This window comes from Daldinia childiae, assembly GCF_008694065.1.
Source record: "Daldinia childiae strain JS-1345 chromosome Unknown Scaffold4, whole genome shotgun sequence".
NCBI lineage: Eukaryota > Fungi > Ascomycota > Sordariomycetes > Xylariales > Hypoxylaceae > Daldinia > Daldinia childiae.
In genome coordinates, this window is record NW_022984645.1 from 2,239,440 (window position 1) to 2,256,341 (window position 16,902).

Below are 16,902 nucleotides of genomic sequence, written 5' to 3' on the forward strand. Positions count from 1 at the left end.
CGCACGTTTTCGGTACGATATAGTCTATTGAGGTTTCACGACAGTCCGCGAAGTTGCAGACGCTGGGACACGGACCGCCAGATCTCGGCTCTTGATCGTGGCACTGGATCGCTATTTGGTGTAATCTTTGTCCGCCCCCGTGTTTGCTCTGCCGTGTCGGTCTAGCTATCTACGGATCTGATTCGGGTACCGGCGTAGGTGATCTATCCTGAAACTATGTAAGTGGTAGTGGATGGGTAGTGGGTTATAACTAGACACCTATCGCCATGTATCCGCCGCTTTGTCGATGGCCATCGTCTAATCCGCATCGTCTAGCTCTTAGATACCTAACACACACTACCTACCTACATTGACACATCGTCGTATATCAAAATAGTAAACCACACTTATTACACAAGGAAAATACCTCCCTAACCATGACGGCCATCACAAAAACAACACGCGGCCCCGACGGCACACAATCAACCCTAACGTACCATCTTCCTCCCCAGACAACCCCCTTCGCCCCCTCCCAAAGCCAAGCCATGCCATCCTCATGTTCCTTCTCCGTATACTGCCGCAGCCTGTCGTACTACGTATACTCGATGAACACAGCCGCGCACGACCCGCACCCCCTCGAGGGACAACACTGTCTCGCGGTGCAGGACCTCGCGTCCGATCGCCGGGTCGGGTATAACGCCGAGTGCTGGCCGGAGAACTACTTCTGCGCTATTCGACAACGAGTGGGGCGAACTGAACGGCGCGCCGAAGAGCGGCAACGAAGGGAGCGCGTCGACGGCTGCGTTTCCCGGGGATAAGTGTCTGGCGGGGTGGACGGTGGCGTGTACGACGACGATTACGGCCGGGGGCGGGGATATAGACAACAGCAGCAACAACAACAGAAATGAATCTAGTAACGAAAACACAGACAACGAAAAAGTCCGCGAGCTCTACCCCCAAGCATGGTGCTGTCCCCCCGGCCAATGGACCTGCGCTACCGCCGCACCGCCGAAGGCGACAGACAGGCCCCCCAGCGCCTATGCCAGAGCTACCTGACCGGGTCGACGGGCACCGACATCTGGATGTACTGGGACCCGGAGTTCGACACCGAGACCCCCGACGGGTCCACCTCGAGCCTCTTCGAGGCGTACACCTGGACCGCCGACGTCCCCGGGGAGCCGGACCCGACGCACGCCGCGACTGTCTTTCGGAAGGTGTTCCCCCTGGTGCTGAGCAGTAGTAGTAGCGGCAATGGCAACAGCAACAATCCTGGCCTGGGAGCCGGGACCTCGGAAACGTCAACGGCAGAAGCAGTGGTAGTTACGGTGACGGAAGTCGTTACGCTGGAGCCGACACCGAGAACGGCGGCGGCGGCGGCAGCGGCGCGGGATAGAAGAATGGAGCCGGTGGCCGCGCTGCTACCGCCTGGGGGCCACATGCTGACGTCGAGATGTCTGGCTGCGGTCCTGCTGGGAGCTGCTTTCGCGACGGCGGTGATGTCGTTTTTTGGGTTCGCGTTGCTGTATCGCGGGAATAGGAGGAGGTATCGCAAAGTTTCTAATTTCGCTCCTGCTGACGATACCATTTCCAAGCCGTCCCTCGATGATGTAGGGAAATGCGAAGTGGGGATTCTGTTCCAGCCTCAGGAGGTGAAGGCTAGTTGAAGGTAGGCCGACGTCTGAATTAGGAGCGTCTGGTTTTGGGTAGGCTTGTGAGGATTTAATTCGTATCCTTGAGTTTTGTTAACAGTTTTAATCTAGGTTGTATTTTACTTCAATCTATTATAGGATAAGATTGTTCTAGTTGATGTTCTCGATCTCACAATCTACTTACTATACATTCCATAGCTAGGTACCTAGCCTCACAATTCACTAGACTGACGAAAAAGACAGTAAAGTTGTATAAGAAAAATCGAATCTATAAGATCTGTTTTTCGCAGCCAATAGGTACTACCGTGACCTATCTATTAAATGTGATGTTCCCGCCCGTACTCCGTATAAAATGTAATTCGAGATAATTCATAAGTCATGAAACCGTCTTCGCCCGGTTCACGTCGAACCTACTACACGGCATCGCATGTTGTCTGCTAGACGTCTTTTATAATTATATCCCCAACCATGAAAAATGCAAAATTTTCAAACCCCCTTTTAGAATTCCCCCCTTTTTTTTTTCGTGCCAGCAATATGCAGATGTCATTAATCATTGGATCTGGGCCATCCTTTTAGACATGCTATTGTTATGTTAGCTTAGATACTATCGCTAGAGGCTCGGGGGAAACTTACAAATCATAGAAAGCAAATTGGCTAGGGCTGCTGCCAAACTCATACACGAAGCGCGAAGCAAGGTAGCTTCCGAAGATAGCACGAAGGTACGAGTCGGGTACGCGGCTGATGATGGTGTCTAGACCGATCTTGTCGATGAGCAACTTGGGCAAAGCATCCGCAAGAACGGACCTCCGAATCTTAGGGTTCTCCCATAGGTCTGATGTCTGAAGCTCTTCGTCTAGAGTCGTAATAGCAACGGAAAGCGAGTCAGAAAGCACAGACCGCGGTACACCAGTCTGCTCGTGCTCTCGCCAGATCGCCTCAAATTCGAGACGAGCGTTTTCGCAGATCGTGGCTTGTACTTGCTTGACGTACGCCTTGTAGAATTCTGGGGCTTCGCCGTTCGCGTTGTGGCACATGTTCTCGACGAATCCTTTGTCGTCGAAGCTAAGCGAGGCGAGGACTTCCAGAGATGACGAGGTCACACCACCCTTGTTAGCAGATGCATCCTTGAATAGAATGCAACCAGCCTTCTCGAGACGTAACTTGGCATCTTGGGTAATGAATAGATTAGCGCCTTCAACAATGTAAGGAATCGCCGTCCTTCCATCCTTAATCAGCTTGGAGACTGTAGACAGGTCGATCGACTCGGGACGGCCACCGCAAGGAACGAAGACGTCGGTTAGGCCGGTATCTCTGAGATGGTAGAAGTTACGGAAGGACGTGCCGTTAGGAACAACTTCGCCAGTCGGCAATGTGACGTTACTATCATCACATAGGACTCTGAAGCCATCCTTAGATAGTTTAGAGAGGTCGAACTGCGAGACCATGACACGTTTCTTGGCTAAGCGTACGAGCTCGTCCTTGTCGATACCGTTAGGATCGACAAGCACACCAGATCCATCGACGATGGCTGTGTACTTCTCGTTGCTTAGAATGATCTCGTTGCTGCCAAGGTCGCCGTCCGGACCTCCGGTCTGCATCTTCCTCACCTGGGAGGGGTCCAAATTCATCTTTCGGTAGATGCCCTTGACATACTCGCGAACGGATAAAGTAGTCATGCCGTATTCATCGTGAGGGATGCCACCAAGTTTAGGTGACTTGCCAGTGAAGAAGGATTTCCACCAAGGCGCCCCCCGGGAGCGAGCGTGCTCGGTGGCCCAATCGACGAGGTCGGCAGTGTTCTCATCCGGACCTAGGAAAAGAATCTCTTCTTTACGGTAAAGGTCTACAATAGGGTTTTTGATACCAGGGGTCTCGGCAGGGAGGAGAAGGTCCAAGATACTATCAATGTACTTCTCAAACGCCTCCCGAGCGCGATCCTGCTGCTTAGCGTCGAGGAGGACCACACCCTTCGAGCCGCCCTCGGGGATGTCCTTGTTCTTGCGCTGCTGAGTACTCGCGAGAGCATAGTTCTCATCAAAGAGGTTTCTAGCATTAATGCTGTAAGCCTCTTTGCTGCGGGACTTGACAATTCGGATACCGCCTCGGGCAACATCCTTGAAGCGAAGATGAAAGCCGCGCGCTTCTGCACTGATCACGAGGAACATGCCGTACAAACGTCGAGGATATTCAATCTCCGGTAAGAAGGATGGATCGAGACGGAAGCTGAGAGCCACCTTCGTGGGCGTGAAGTAGTTGGTCTTTAGGATGGCATTGTTGAAGATGCGGAAGGCTGTCATCACCATTTCGTCGTGCTCATTAGACACTTCTCGGGTGATCGCCTCCTTAAGTCGAGCATCCGAAAGTACTTCTACAGCCGGCGTCGGCGCAATTAAGCTCTTCTCAAAACCAGGACCGACGCTTAGATGTATGCTAGCAAATGCGGCATACAGCAGGCGTACTAAATTAGGGTAGGACGAGATAATTTCAAGGATGTAATCCGGTGTGAACGTCTCCGTACGGAGACGGCGCTTCAGCTTGGATAGGATCTCTACATGAGCTGGGTTCCTAGGATCCAAAGCTTGCTTGATAGACACGTACTCCGTGCCAAGGCGGTTGAGGAAGTGCTGAACAAAGACCCAGACGCAGTGACCATAGACGGTCTCCTGCAAGCTCAGCGCACCAGAAGCAAACAAGGAGTGAAGTTTGTTCTGGGGTATGCAGTACAGAAGGGAGATTTCTTTGGTGATCTGATGAATCGATTGCTCGATCGGCATGGGCTTGGTATCCAGGTTTGTCGCCGGCTTCAGGTAGATACTCATGACTGTGATTCCGTTGGAGAATTGCTCTACATACTTCCTGGTACTTGTGACACCATAGTAATGGTAAAGGTCGCTCATAGCGCTGAAAATTCCCCTGGCAGTACGAGAACGGAAAGCCATGACGAGACGCTTCTCCTCGGATCCTTCGATATCAAAGACCTCGATGACGGGTCCGGTCCTGGTAACAGCAAGTTTGATAATGTCATCGTAGATCTGCTTGGTGTTCTTAGTTGCCTTCGTCAGGAACATACGATCGCTAATGACCTCGAGACGCGTCTCACCCGGCTCGGGGTTCGCATCCACAAACTGACACTGGTATACGAAATAGCATCGTAAAGAAGCCTTGGATGAAGGATCGTTAGAGATGGTACCGGGGGAGCGGAATGTCTCAACCCTGAAGCGTTTGTTAGGGTCGGTGTGGTCGAGATACTTCGACTCGAGCCTGTTTTCGAACCGCGGACCGTGCAACGAGCTCTTGCCAGGCTCGCTTGTGTCGATGTAGATGGCGTGGTCAGTAGCTTCCATGTCCAGACGGATCTCCTCGCGCTTGTCCACACGAGCGTAAGCAGCAACTTTGGCAGCATACATAGATGTGATGTGGGTCGCAATAACATCGACGGTCTCCATCTGGAAATAGACATCGTCGATGCCTAGCTCGTTGTAGAACCACGAGACTTGCTCGTCAAGATGCGATTCGGGGATCCATGCTTGCTTAAGGATAAGGCTCTTGACTACTACATGTTAGAGAAGTTGAGGATATCGTAAGTGCTACCGACTGACCTTGCTTTATCTGCTCATCACGCCCCTTAAACTCGGGCGCAATATATCCCACAGTGGCTGAGCGTAGAACCCTGTGGCCATTACCACCAAGAGTTCCCAGCGGTACTGAGAAGTGGGTTGGTTGAGGTGAAGGGTGTCGAGAGACTTGGTCAGTACCCTGAACCTTGCCCAGCAGCTTGTTGGCCGGGACCGGGTTCGGGTCTGGAGCGACGCCGTTAGTCGTCATGATTTGAGTTTTAGGTTCCAAAACCTCAAACGGCTCAAACGGATCCGAGTACTGGGGAAACCTATCCAGATTCAGGTCAGTCGTCTGAAGCGTCAACATCTTGACCACCATATCGGAGACAAGAAACTGAGCGGCTTGTGACTCGGGAGGAGAAACAATGAATGAAAGAAAGATGAAGGCGCACGGGAAGGCTCAGGACCATAGAAAGGGATATGGTAGGAACAGAACAGTAGGGAGATCGAAGGGGGGAAGAGATGATCTCTTATACAGAATAAGATCCGAAGGGTAACGCAGAAGGCGTCATTGCCGTGTATAATGACAATCCTCTTGCTGAGCTCAGGGGATTACCCTAGAGATTGACATCGAGGTACAACGAACAAGTAAGTGACAAGATGAGATTACTGTAGTATAACGAGATAGAGGAAACGGGTTCGGTAATTTTCAAATCCCATATTGCACTTGACAAGGGGGTAGCAAAGCGCCGGCAGGTCAAGTGAGGCCAGTTCAGCACAATATTAGAATATGAAAATACGAATGCCGTTATCGTGTCTCGGATCGTACAGACCAGAAATAGCATGGAGTCAACTTCACCGCTCGATGCTTCGGGTAGCGTAGAGTTATGTCGACAGCCATACCCCTTGATAAGGAAACTAATAACATAAACAGGCTGAACAGTAAGAGACGTACCGACAAAGCGTTAGAAAGGTTGCTCCGGAATTAACTTAACGAACGCACAGGTCCACTATTAAGTCAATAGGAGACTGGTGGACGTAAAGAGTGAACTGCAAGATCTGCCCTCGCGTGTTAGTTAGAGTTGGAGATACAGATGGTCGGTTAGGGAGGCGTGTGTATAAGGAGGTCTTGTAAGGAGGTCTTGTAAGTAGGTCTTGTATATGCAATACTACAAAAAGTACAAAAAGACGACGGCAACCTTTGGAGGTGTGGTTGACCGAATGGCTGATTGGTTGATTTGGCTGCCGGAATAGGTTACAGGAATGAAAGTGGTACCTTAATAAAGATGATGCAAGAAACCTCTATGCCTCAAGGTTTTAAACAGAGTTGGAAATAGCGCGGTAACGAGGTTTAAATCTAAAGTCCTCGTTATACGATATTGCCGTAGATGGTCACACGTCCTCGAACTTTCCGAGAATATAGACTATATTGGGTTAGGCCGAGATGGGTGTTGAAGAAAAGGTAAAAGAGATAAACGCACAGCCCTATTGCGGCGCTGATATGTATACGATGACGGTGGGCGGCAAAGATAATGACGGGGTTAGAGAATAAGCTAACACGATAGGGGACTCCGGTAAACTAAATCCGCAAGATAAGGATAATAATAGGATGAAGAAACTTTGTAACAGAGTCGAAAGTGCGATTCATACTCAATTCGTCGTTTCGTCCATAGCCAAAGCAAATTGATGACGATCGTGAAGTTGAGAAAAAGGGGAGCTACCGGCTTCTTATATACTGTACCGTTAAAAACAAGGAAGTAAAACCGTCAGCAACTATTACACATAAGAGAATCACGTTTTCAGCGGCGGTGCTCGTAGTGTACTCTGTGCACTGTACGTCGAGGATTCTTTCCAGCTTCTGCGATGGACATCCTTGCAGTTAGCAAGTTTAGCATCGCAGGGTATCGCAGGGTTTCCTGGGGCATGTACAATACGGTTCTCAAAATCTGAGGGTATCGCTTGGTATTCCCAATTCCACTTAGTATTGGGAAAGACATTGACGGGACCAGTAGAAGAAAACCAATCGAAGATTCTTTCATCACGGTGAACGCAAATGGAACAAAACGAGAGGCTAACCCTGCAGCTAACTGGAACGGGCGGAACGCTACGCTCCTATTGGCCCAACCGTCTGGGTACCTGAAAATCCGTATAGCTGGAGTACCGGGTCACATAAAGTTGTATGCCGCGGTACTTGGGTCCTGGCGGTGACGCGGGTCACCCGTAGCCAAGGGAATAGCCATGCGGCGAGCATCCAGAACTCGTTGGAAGAACAACTTCAGCATCACATGTCGTCTCGGACTGGGGTTTAGTGGATCGCGATGGATCTACTATGCGATCCAACGGTCTGAGTTTTTTTTCTCAAACTTGGACGAGTCTAGGCGACTATTGACCGTATCGAGTACCGACGGCTATTCGAGGAGGAATTCGACATCGAGACCACGAGGTACCTCTTTGAACTTCTCTGGGGTCGACTAAGTATCTCTCGCCTTGTAGGTACGCGATATACATCGTGACATACAACGCGACACAAGTCCCCAACTTTTTTTTTTCTTAGCTGTCCGGCGGATATGTAGGATATCGAGCCAGACCCCATCCGTCTCAGCAGATGAGTAAGAGTAAGCTCTTGCAAATTACCTACATGAATGGGCAATGTGATCGCCTCCTCCGGGTAGGTAAGTACCTAGGTAAGGTAATATGCAAATCATTTGTTTGACCGGAGTGATAATCCTAGGGGTCTCGTCTTTACATGTTGATCCCGTCTATCAATCGCCAGCTCACCTCTCTTTCTCCTTATCTTTCTAGCCCCTAACCCCCTAAGGAGAGTTGCTAGAACGAATCATATTGGCCATTGTTAAATAAGGGATTATTGTCTAGCGTAGCTGGGTAGTTCAGGTGTTATGTCCAGGTGCCATTCTGATAATAGATAGCGGCTCATCGCGCTAGGCTCGCGCATTAATAACTTCTAACTTCCATGAGACCTCATATGGAGTGTACCTAACATAGCTTTACCGCCTCTTACATAGGAGACCCAATGACAGGCTGTGGCGCAACTAGTATATCCAATGACCCAATACATGTTGCAATACCTATCGCTATTGAGTTCAGGAATGATGAAACAGCGCAGAGATGGAATTGGCTCTCGATGCTTCGGGAAGCTGAAAGGACAGAAAAAAATTCAAGACGGCTGATGATCAATTGGAAGCGGACCTTGTTACAGAAATTACATGTACCTTACGTACCTAGGTAGGTGTCTAGGGTACTTGGCTTGGAGTACAATTACAGGTAGAAATGATGGAATTAGGTACTATTCAAGTGTGAGCAGGTACTTCTATACATACGGGTACTTCGTACGTAAGTTAAAAATGGCAGTAACGCGTACCGGCTCTTTAGCACACCTCCATAGGGCATAGCGCTATAGCCCCAGCTCTACAACCTCTCGGGTGACTTGGTTAGGTCCACCTGCCCCGCGATTTCGACGGTGTCATCCAGGAACCTCACACGTAAAAATGTTGCGATTCTTATTTTCTATTACCCCCTTATTACTTGATAGCAGCGTCTATCGAACCCAATGGAGCAGCACGAGGTCAGCCGATTTGACGCCAGGCAACTCGAAAGGCCTCGTGATAGCTCAACAACTCTCTCTTGGCCTGCCGGTGCACATTCTCGGTCCCAGGGTTCGACTTCTCATTACTAAACTTGTCGTGAGGTTAGTGGTCCAGCGCCCCGTCCTCTTAGGTTAAGGGGTTTCTTCAGTTTTCATGGCGACATCTCCTCCGAAATCAACGTCATGAGAACCGGTTGAGATCTCGAAATGAAAATATCGTCTCCTTTTTTTTGCGGAGCCCGAGTGGAACAATTCTTCTCTCTACTCCTGTACTAGGTGACACTGCAGGGACAATCATCTGTTACCATCGCCGCGTCCAGGATAGGGAGTTGTGTTCAGCGTTCGTTCGTTCGTTTTGACTAACGTAAACAACCTTATGCCGGCAGCTTCTGCCGCAATTCCAAGAATGGTAGTTCTAAGACGGGGAGCTCAAGCGTATTGCCTGCCTTACTGGTTCGTTCCTAGTCATATTGCTTCGTGGCAATCTTGACAGGAGAGAAAAAAGGGGAAAAGAATCAAAAAAAAAAACTAACATTATGATACAGTAAAGTTCCACAAACAATACGGGGGCACGGAGAAAACCAGTTTGTGGGATAGGTATGCAGCGTTTATCGATCGATGATTACGGTCCGGAACAGGGCTATTTTTAAACTCTCTTCCACGTTTTCGCCCTGTAACAGCCGTAGCCTCCTATCAACGACTATACGCATATCAAAACTGGAGTTGTACGTACTGCATACGCACTATACCCCTGAATTATAGATAAGCACCGCCACGAGTGTGGATTCGTGAAACGGCCAACGGTCGATAATACGAGGGAGGACCATTCAGTCCTTATCAGCCTTTTCCTTTCAACTTATTATTATTCTTTTTATTATTCGACCGTAGACTAGAAGTCTCTTTCCTTTCCATCATCGATACAATCTCACGTCACGGTATGATCCGAGGGGTGTGCATATGTATGCATTGTCTTTCGGTTTAGGGGGGGGCTTGGAAGTTGACCCCAACATTTAACCATACCCAGACAGCCACAGAGAGCATGTGGTATTCATTAATCCAGGAACGGCCCGTAATGGACATGCAAATAATCGCAGTTCTCGATTGGAACCGCTCTGCCGGTGTTCACCCCAAGTTAAGGGTACGACGCCTTATCCGCCAGCGTTGGATTTGCCGATGGGCGATGAGAAGTGGCCACGCAATGTTGATGTTAATTGCACAATTAGTTCAGAGGCAACTAATAGAATTCGTATTATCAATTTAGTTTCTAGCCGTAACATTGTTCGCGATTCTTGTTAGTTCGAAGTGAAAAAGCCAAGCCGTTGTTGCATTGCAGCGTCGATCCAGAAATTGATACCATCTCCATATTTTCTAAATGCTCCTTCACGCTCCTTATGCCGAAGAATAATATATCCGATCTGTCCAAGAAAGCTTAACGAAGCTTGTTAACCCAATTTGTGCGACCCGAACCTGTCTGTCTATGCGATATGCGGTCTATCTGCGGCGTCTGGACACGTTGCGGATATTTACATTTTACATTGAGGTCGGTTCGTTGGATTTTTGTTTCGTAAGTAAATTGGATCTATTTGTCTTTTTAGATGCATCATGACTAAACTCATTCTTCGCTTAATCGAAGTTGGTCTCGAGTTAGGTATGCGTTAGGTATGCGTTAGGTAAACGACGTAATTGCTTGCAGTAAGATCGCCCCAATCCCGTCTTTTCTACCCCACCTACCACATTTGGGCTTTAGGTTCAAGGTTCAGAAAGGTTGTCACTGCCGTAAACCGCAAGGATTGGAGTCAAATCGCGGGGTTTATCGAGAGAAAAATCAAAGTCGGACTGACGGGAAGTAACTCACCACTCACCACTTACCACTTACAATCTTCAACAAACGCGATCACGACTATTATTCATCAAATTGGTTCACGCGTGGACCACATTTCATAATTCTATACAAAGTAACACAATTACTATTTTTTCCCCCATTCCTAACTTAGAATGAACGCCTCATCCGACCAATCGCACTTTTCGAATCTTCGTGCTCAGGCTGAAATCTTAGATGGGGAAGACGGACTCCGTCATTTGAGAGACGAATTTCAAGTCCCCACTAAGGCTGATATTAAACGAACAACATTAGAACAGCCGCAGCAACATAACCAACAAGGTGAACTGCCTTTTCCGGTCTGCAGCAACCGAGATCCGTCAGCTCATACTGAACTTCCTTAGATCGTAACGATCCCGCCCCAGCCGACGAGACAACCGCATGTACATACCTCTGCGGGAATTCTCTCGGACTGCAACCCAAAAGAACTGCAACTCGCATCAACCAGTATCTCCAAACCTGGTCCACTCAGGCCGTCCAGGGGCACTTTAAGCCCTTGGAAGATTCTCCTCTACCGACATGGCTCGACGCTGACGCTCGAGCTGCCAAATCGATGGCCTCCATAGTCGGCGCGGATGAATCAGAAGTAGCTGTCATGCAGACCCTGACAGCGAACTTGCATCTATTGATGTCTGCTTTCTACCGTCCGGATCCAAAGGGGAAGCACAAAATTATCCTAGAAAGCAAGGCTTTCCCAAGCGATCATGTAAGAGACGATCCGCATGACGACAAACGTGCGTTCGCTGAGACGTGATAGTTTGCCGTGCTGAGCCAGATCCGCCATCATGGTCTCTCCCCAAGCACGTCCATGGTGACCATAGAGTCGCCCTACTCGGAAGACGCTCTCATCACCACCTACGACATCCAGTCCATCATCTCGAAACACGCATCAGACACGGCCTTGATCCTACTACCCGGCATCCAGTATTATACCGGCCAGCTGTTGGATATCCCGACCATCACCGCGTATGCGCACAAGCACAACATCTTCATCATCTGGGACCTAGCCCACGCGGTGGGCAACGTTCCCCTTCACCTGCACGACTGGGACGTAGACGCCGCGGCCTGGTGCACGTATAAGTACCTCAACGGCGGCCCGGGTTGCATAGGAGGTATGTTTATCAACTCTCGCAACAGCTTAGTGACCACGACGATCGCCGACGAGGAACCCGAGAGGGGATACGGTAAACGATTGTCAGGCTGGTGGGGAAACGACAAAGCAACTCGCTTCCGGATGGAGACCAAGTTCCACCCCGTAAAAGGAGCAGCCGGATTCCAGCTGAGTAACCCTAGCATCCTTGACATCACAAGTCTAAGCGCCTCGCTCGAGGTTTTCGAACTTGCCGGCGGAGTGTCGCCCCTCCGAGAGAAATCTAAGAGGCTTACGGCGTTTCTCGAGCAGTGCCTCTCCCTCCTATCGGAAGATGCCAAACAGCTCTTCAGAATTATCACGCCGTCCGACCCGGACCAGCGCGGTGCCCAGCTGAGTCTGCTGCTGGCAGACAATATCCTAGACCCGGTGATGAAGGAGTTAGAGACGAGCGGCGTCATCGTAGACGAGAGGAAGCCAAACGTAGTTCGCGTCGCTCCCGCTCCCTTGTACAATTCGTTCGAGGACTGTGTCGCTTTCGCCGAAGCTTTCGAGTTGGCCCTGGTGGCGACACAACAAGACCTATAAATTAGCCCCTAGCGACGATAGTGCTTAGGTGTTTTCCTTCTTACTAAGCCGAATATTTATCTCGAATACGTTAGGACAATAAAGGTAAATTGTGTGTAGGATGGGATAAGAGTAGAAAGGGAAGCGACGTGGATGATATTCCCTTGACATATTCAATTCGTCGGCCAAGAGCTGTAGGACTATTCATATCTAACCCTTTTTCATGCTGTACTTGGCGCGGGCGTCATCTACATGGACCTCTATGCTACTTCATATATATTTCTAATCTTGAACTCTTCGTAAGCTCTTAATCCGTTTTCCTTCTCTTCTCTTAGACAGAGGCTCTAAGTATCATTGAGCAGAATCTAGGGTAAGTAACAATACCCTAGTATCCGTATCAGCTACCATATACAGTCGCATATAACAGTCACATATAAATAATTTTCTATGCAACGAGTATATTTGGAAGATCATTCTATATTCTTTATTTGAACTAGCAATGCGATACTAATATTGCGAGACTAGCTCCGGACAACACCAGCCCCCAACTCCGCTTATGTCCAGCTATAACCCCAACAATGAATGACGGCCAATGAAATCCAAGAATCAAGACCATGGACCATGCTATAACCCTTCGGAAATAAACCCGGAAAGGTAGATGAAAACGAAAGTATCGAAAGGGGCTCTTGAGATAAGTTCGTGTAAAATAATATCTAACTTTAAGCTTCTCTTACTTCATCAAGGAAAGATTCTTTTTCACCATGACCCTTAGCGTTGCCTCATCATCGTAAATCCTAAGGTGAGCCAGAGGGAGCTGAAGGGAAGCCGGTAGGAAAGCCGGTAGGGAGGCCGGTTGGGAGGCCAGTAGGAACAGCACCGTTAGGGAAACCACTAGTAGGGAACCCAGTAGGGAACCCAGCAGGAAGACCAGTTGGGCGGCTTGTAGGGAAGCCACTAGGGGGCCCGTTGGCGAAGTCGCTTGGGAAGCCACTCGGAAGACCGCTAGGAAAGACACTAGGGAATCCGCTCGGGAAGCCGCTAGGAAAATCAGTCGGAAAGCCGCTCGGCGGTCCGGTAAAACTACACCAAAAGGTAGCGTCAAACCGGAAGGAATATGGTGGTTGCCGTTTGAATCTCCTGGCTGAGGTAGACTTGTCGGAACCGAACCCGGGTTTATGCTGGGCTGCTGCGGAGCAGGCAAGCTGAGGACGACGGCAACTAAGGCTGCGAGCGGGAGAGTTTGGAAGAGCATTTTGTTGAGATGGTAGTTGAAAAAGGTGGTGTCTGAAAGTCGGAAAGATGATGATTTGACGGATCGAAATTTTTATAGACTATGTTAAGTTCCTTGTTCGACGATATAAGAAATGTGTTTGCTACCAAGTGAAAAGTCCATCGTGGAAAGACGCTACGTTTATAAGGAGAATTTTACATCATCTCTCACCCGTCGATCTGTTTGCACTTTCAGAAGACAAGCGTAAGAAGTTTCGCAATCCTACCCACCTCCCCATCGCTGCGCCAAAGGCGGATTTGAAACCAAGGAGGCTTGTTACGCGTATAATACGCAAACGACTGAACAATTATCCTGCGACAGGCTTATATGCAGCACATCATATCATCCAATACATAAATAGACGGAAGAAGCCGACAGCTCTGCCGTGCCGGTTTGTACGACCCCCCCAATTCGTCAAGGGAGTCCCATATATTAAGGATGCCGTTTGCTCTCGGCCTGTCACATTCGCCGTGGCTTGCTGATGGGCGTCTGCTCAATCGGGTCCGTGGGTATTCGTAATGTGTTAGAAGCTGAGCCACCAGATGCCTTTCATCTTCCTAACTCATCCCCACTGGTACTCGTCACGTAATTTCGTTTTTGTTTTTTTGACGAGCTTAGAATAAACAGCCTGGTATTTGCTACGTAAGAAAGACATTTGGCGGTTGCGTGCTGGGGTATATGGCTACGCGTAATGAGGCACACGTAAGGCGTTCTTGAAGTGGACTTGAAGTGGATTCTTTGCGCCTCCTCGGGTCCGAGTAACTACCAATTCGTCTTGGGGGTTAGTATATATATATATATATATAATTGTTTGCATGATTCAGTTGTTGCGAGGATTATTGTAGATATCTAGTCTATGGTCAGACTGAAAAATTCGTCTTTGTTGATGCTTTAGGACATATCATTCGAGTCTCTTGGTTAGGACTACGAATTCCTTTGTGAAACAACGACCTCCTCCAAGTCGAAATTGGAGTCGTTGGAAAGTTCAATTTATAGATGGAATTTCTAGAGTTCAAATTTAGCAGATAATTGCGAAAATAGTCTCTAGTGCTGAGGTATGATTCCCTTTCCTTTGGCTTAGGGTCCTGAGTAGTCGAAGACTCAACTATAGCATCTCCATAAACACAGTCTTTGTAAAGGGAATGGACCTTGTTGGGATTATGGTCACGTGACAATGGCACCTAGCATTGTCATGTGACCAAGGGTTGGGCCCCACCCACACCCTAATCCAATTGTATTTAGATTCCCCCACTTTTCGTAGATCTTCCTCTTTCATCATCAATCAATACAATAGGACATCACTTTTACTACAAGGGTAATTGGTGATACAAAGTAACTGAATCGATTCCCCAGTCAATCCAACAGACCTAGTTGTTCATCCATTGCGCGCGAGAGACCACCTTTCATAACTTATAATTTATCTTATGCCTTTTTCTTCTTGTTCTTCTTCGAGGTTTAGTCCTAAATTGGCATGTTGAACTATAAGTGTAACTACAACTAAAGAAAGTGACAGCAGCATTCTTTCAATTCGAATCTTCACACCCATAGTTTGTTAACTTAACTTAAGTTTTCCGTGAAGTTGTTGGGTTGGTCGAGAACCCGTTCTACACCCTCGGCTTTTGAAGAGTCATTGTTCACTAACCCTGCTACGGGTTGGTAAAATTAAGGATATAATACCTTGGTGGTCAGTATCAAGCTATTGCAATACTGGCAGCATTGAATTAAGGCTGACCATGGAGACGTGGGGGTCTTCGAGCCTTTTGTAAGTCTGAATACGTTGAAATATTTATATTGATCTCAAAGTCCAACAGGTGATTAAATACGGTCTTTGATGACCCTCTATATATTAAGAATATTCTTAAGAATCGATGACTCTATACATGAAGATTATGATATGTACATGATATTCTTTCTGCGAGAATGCGATACGTAACATCTTTCTAAACGACTTGTGACAGAGTTTCTTCCACTTCCGTGGAACTGTGGCGTCTATAAATTCCAATCTACTGGCTTTACCGACTCTCCCGCGTCCCGTAAAACTCAGATTTCGCCTATGCACACACTTTAAGCTAACTCATACGTCTTCGTAGCAGCGTCATTCGATAATTCGACCCGGGGATTACCGTCAATCTCTACCCGACCGGGCGCGGCTGTTCCTGCATACTTCTCAGTTCTTATTGGGATCGGAGGTTCTTGGTTCAGCATAAAACTCTGCGCAGCGTCTTCGACCCGGGCCTTTCTTCGGCGAACAAACCATAAACATAAAATAACAAGTGCGAGAAACGCTACTCCTCCAAGCACACCCCCAACTATTGGGCCCACGGGGGTAGAATTGCTCGAATTGGAATCGGAGTCGGAGTTTGATTGCGAGTCTGATTGAGAGTCTGGCGCAGGCGTTGCCGTCGGTGTTGTTGTCGACGTCGTCGAGCTCGAGGAGAAGCTAGCTATAGATAGAGCGGGTAAGATCAGTTTGCCCGTCGTTTCGATAGATTTAACGGTTTACATAGTTGTACCTTGAGAAATCTCGGCAAGCGGCAATGCGCCATCCGGTAAGCTTGCCCCAGACTTAGAACATCCGTCGGTCCCGCCATAGTTGTAGCCTATATAGCCCTTTTCGCAGCAGAAGAAGCCTGCGTTATCAAACATGGCCCACGATCCATTGGCGCATTTCGGGGTCTCGACAGCTGCTGCTGTGCAGTTCTGGCCGAATGGGCAGCAAGCTACGTTGTATTGGCTTGGACATTCCGTCGAAGAAGGGCAGCAGGCGTGAAAGGGATTTCTAGTAACGCCGCAGTCAACTTCCCCAACGCAAGAGCCGTTTCTACGAATGGCCCAGCCGGAAAAGTCGCTGGTGGACATTCTTTGGGTTCGTGTATGAATACTTGGTCGTGTTTTCCGGATGCGTAGAAGGTTTCAAGAGCAAATCATTTTCATTTCGACGGATGGGCTGATAGGGGGCTTATAGGATTCTTTAGTTACATGATTAATGCCGTACCCTTGTATTACTGTCAAACATGTAGGGCTGTACGAAAGATCAGTTCTTTTGTATTTACTAAGTAAAAATTGCTAGGATATAGGCCAATCATTTCCCATTTTCGTGTTCAGCTCATCAGAAACCGGCATGTAGCATCCGAGTTAGTTTAATTGGTGGAGAGCGCGTAGGTTTCCGAATATATTACGAAGGAGATGGACCCGTTGTTTGGGGGAGAGAGAGGAAGGAAGTAAGAAAGAAAGGAAGAGATCTAGATAGGTTCATCATATTACTAATAGAGTATTGTTGAACGAGAGAAATAGCGAAAAGGGTTCG

At 48.4% G+C, this 16,902-nt stretch overlaps 5 protein-coding genes across 5 annotated transcripts; 3 read left to right on the forward strand and 2 right to left on the reverse strand.

Annotated features, from left to right (window-relative positions):
- Nucleotides 1-416: 416 nt before the first annotated feature.
- Nucleotides 417-797, forward strand: GL218_04923 (uncharacterized protein; the record flags this gene model as incomplete). The annotated part of the gene is made up of 1 exon (XM_033581555.1): nucleotides 417-797. The coding sequence occupies one exon, from the start codon at nucleotides 417-419 to the stop codon at nucleotides 795-797; it is 381 nt and encodes a 126-aa protein (XP_033435763.1).
- A 144-nt stretch (nucleotides 798-941) lies between these two features.
- Nucleotides 942-1,643, forward strand: GL218_04924 (uncharacterized protein; the record flags this gene model as incomplete). The annotated part of the gene is made up of 1 exon (XM_033581556.1): nucleotides 942-1,643. One exon carries the CDS (start codon nucleotides 942-944, stop codon nucleotides 1,641-1,643), a length of 702 nt encoding a protein of 233 aa, XP_033435762.1.
- Nucleotides 1,644-2,178: 535 nt separating this feature from the next.
- Nucleotides 2,179-5,552, reverse strand: GL218_04925 (NAD-specific glutamate dehydrogenase; the record flags this gene model as incomplete). The annotated part of the gene is made up of 3 exons (XM_033581557.1): nucleotides 2,179-2,209; nucleotides 2,262-5,178; nucleotides 5,228-5,552. The coding sequence occupies 3 exons, from the start codon at nucleotides 5,550-5,552 to the stop codon at nucleotides 2,179-2,181; spliced, it is 3,273 nt and encodes a 1,090-aa protein (XP_033435761.1).
- Nucleotides 5,553-10,784: 5,232 nt separating this feature from the next.
- GL218_04926 (Kynureninase 2) lies at nucleotides 10,785-12,346 on the forward strand (the record flags this gene model as incomplete). Its single annotated transcript, XM_033581558.1, has 3 exons — nucleotides 10,785-10,950; nucleotides 11,013-11,374; nucleotides 11,426-12,346. The coding sequence occupies 3 exons, from the start codon at nucleotides 10,785-10,787 to the stop codon at nucleotides 12,344-12,346; spliced, it is 1,449 nt and encodes a 482-aa protein (XP_033435760.1).
- A 773-nt stretch (nucleotides 12,347-13,119) lies between these two features.
- Nucleotides 13,120-16,454, reverse strand: GL218_04927 (uncharacterized protein; the record flags this gene model as incomplete). Its single annotated transcript, XM_033581559.1, has 3 exons — nucleotides 13,120-13,405; nucleotides 15,676-16,039; nucleotides 16,109-16,454. The coding sequence occupies 3 exons, from the start codon at nucleotides 16,452-16,454 to the stop codon at nucleotides 13,120-13,122; spliced, it is 996 nt and encodes a 331-aa protein (XP_033435759.1).
- Nucleotides 16,455-16,902: the final 448 nt, after the last annotated feature.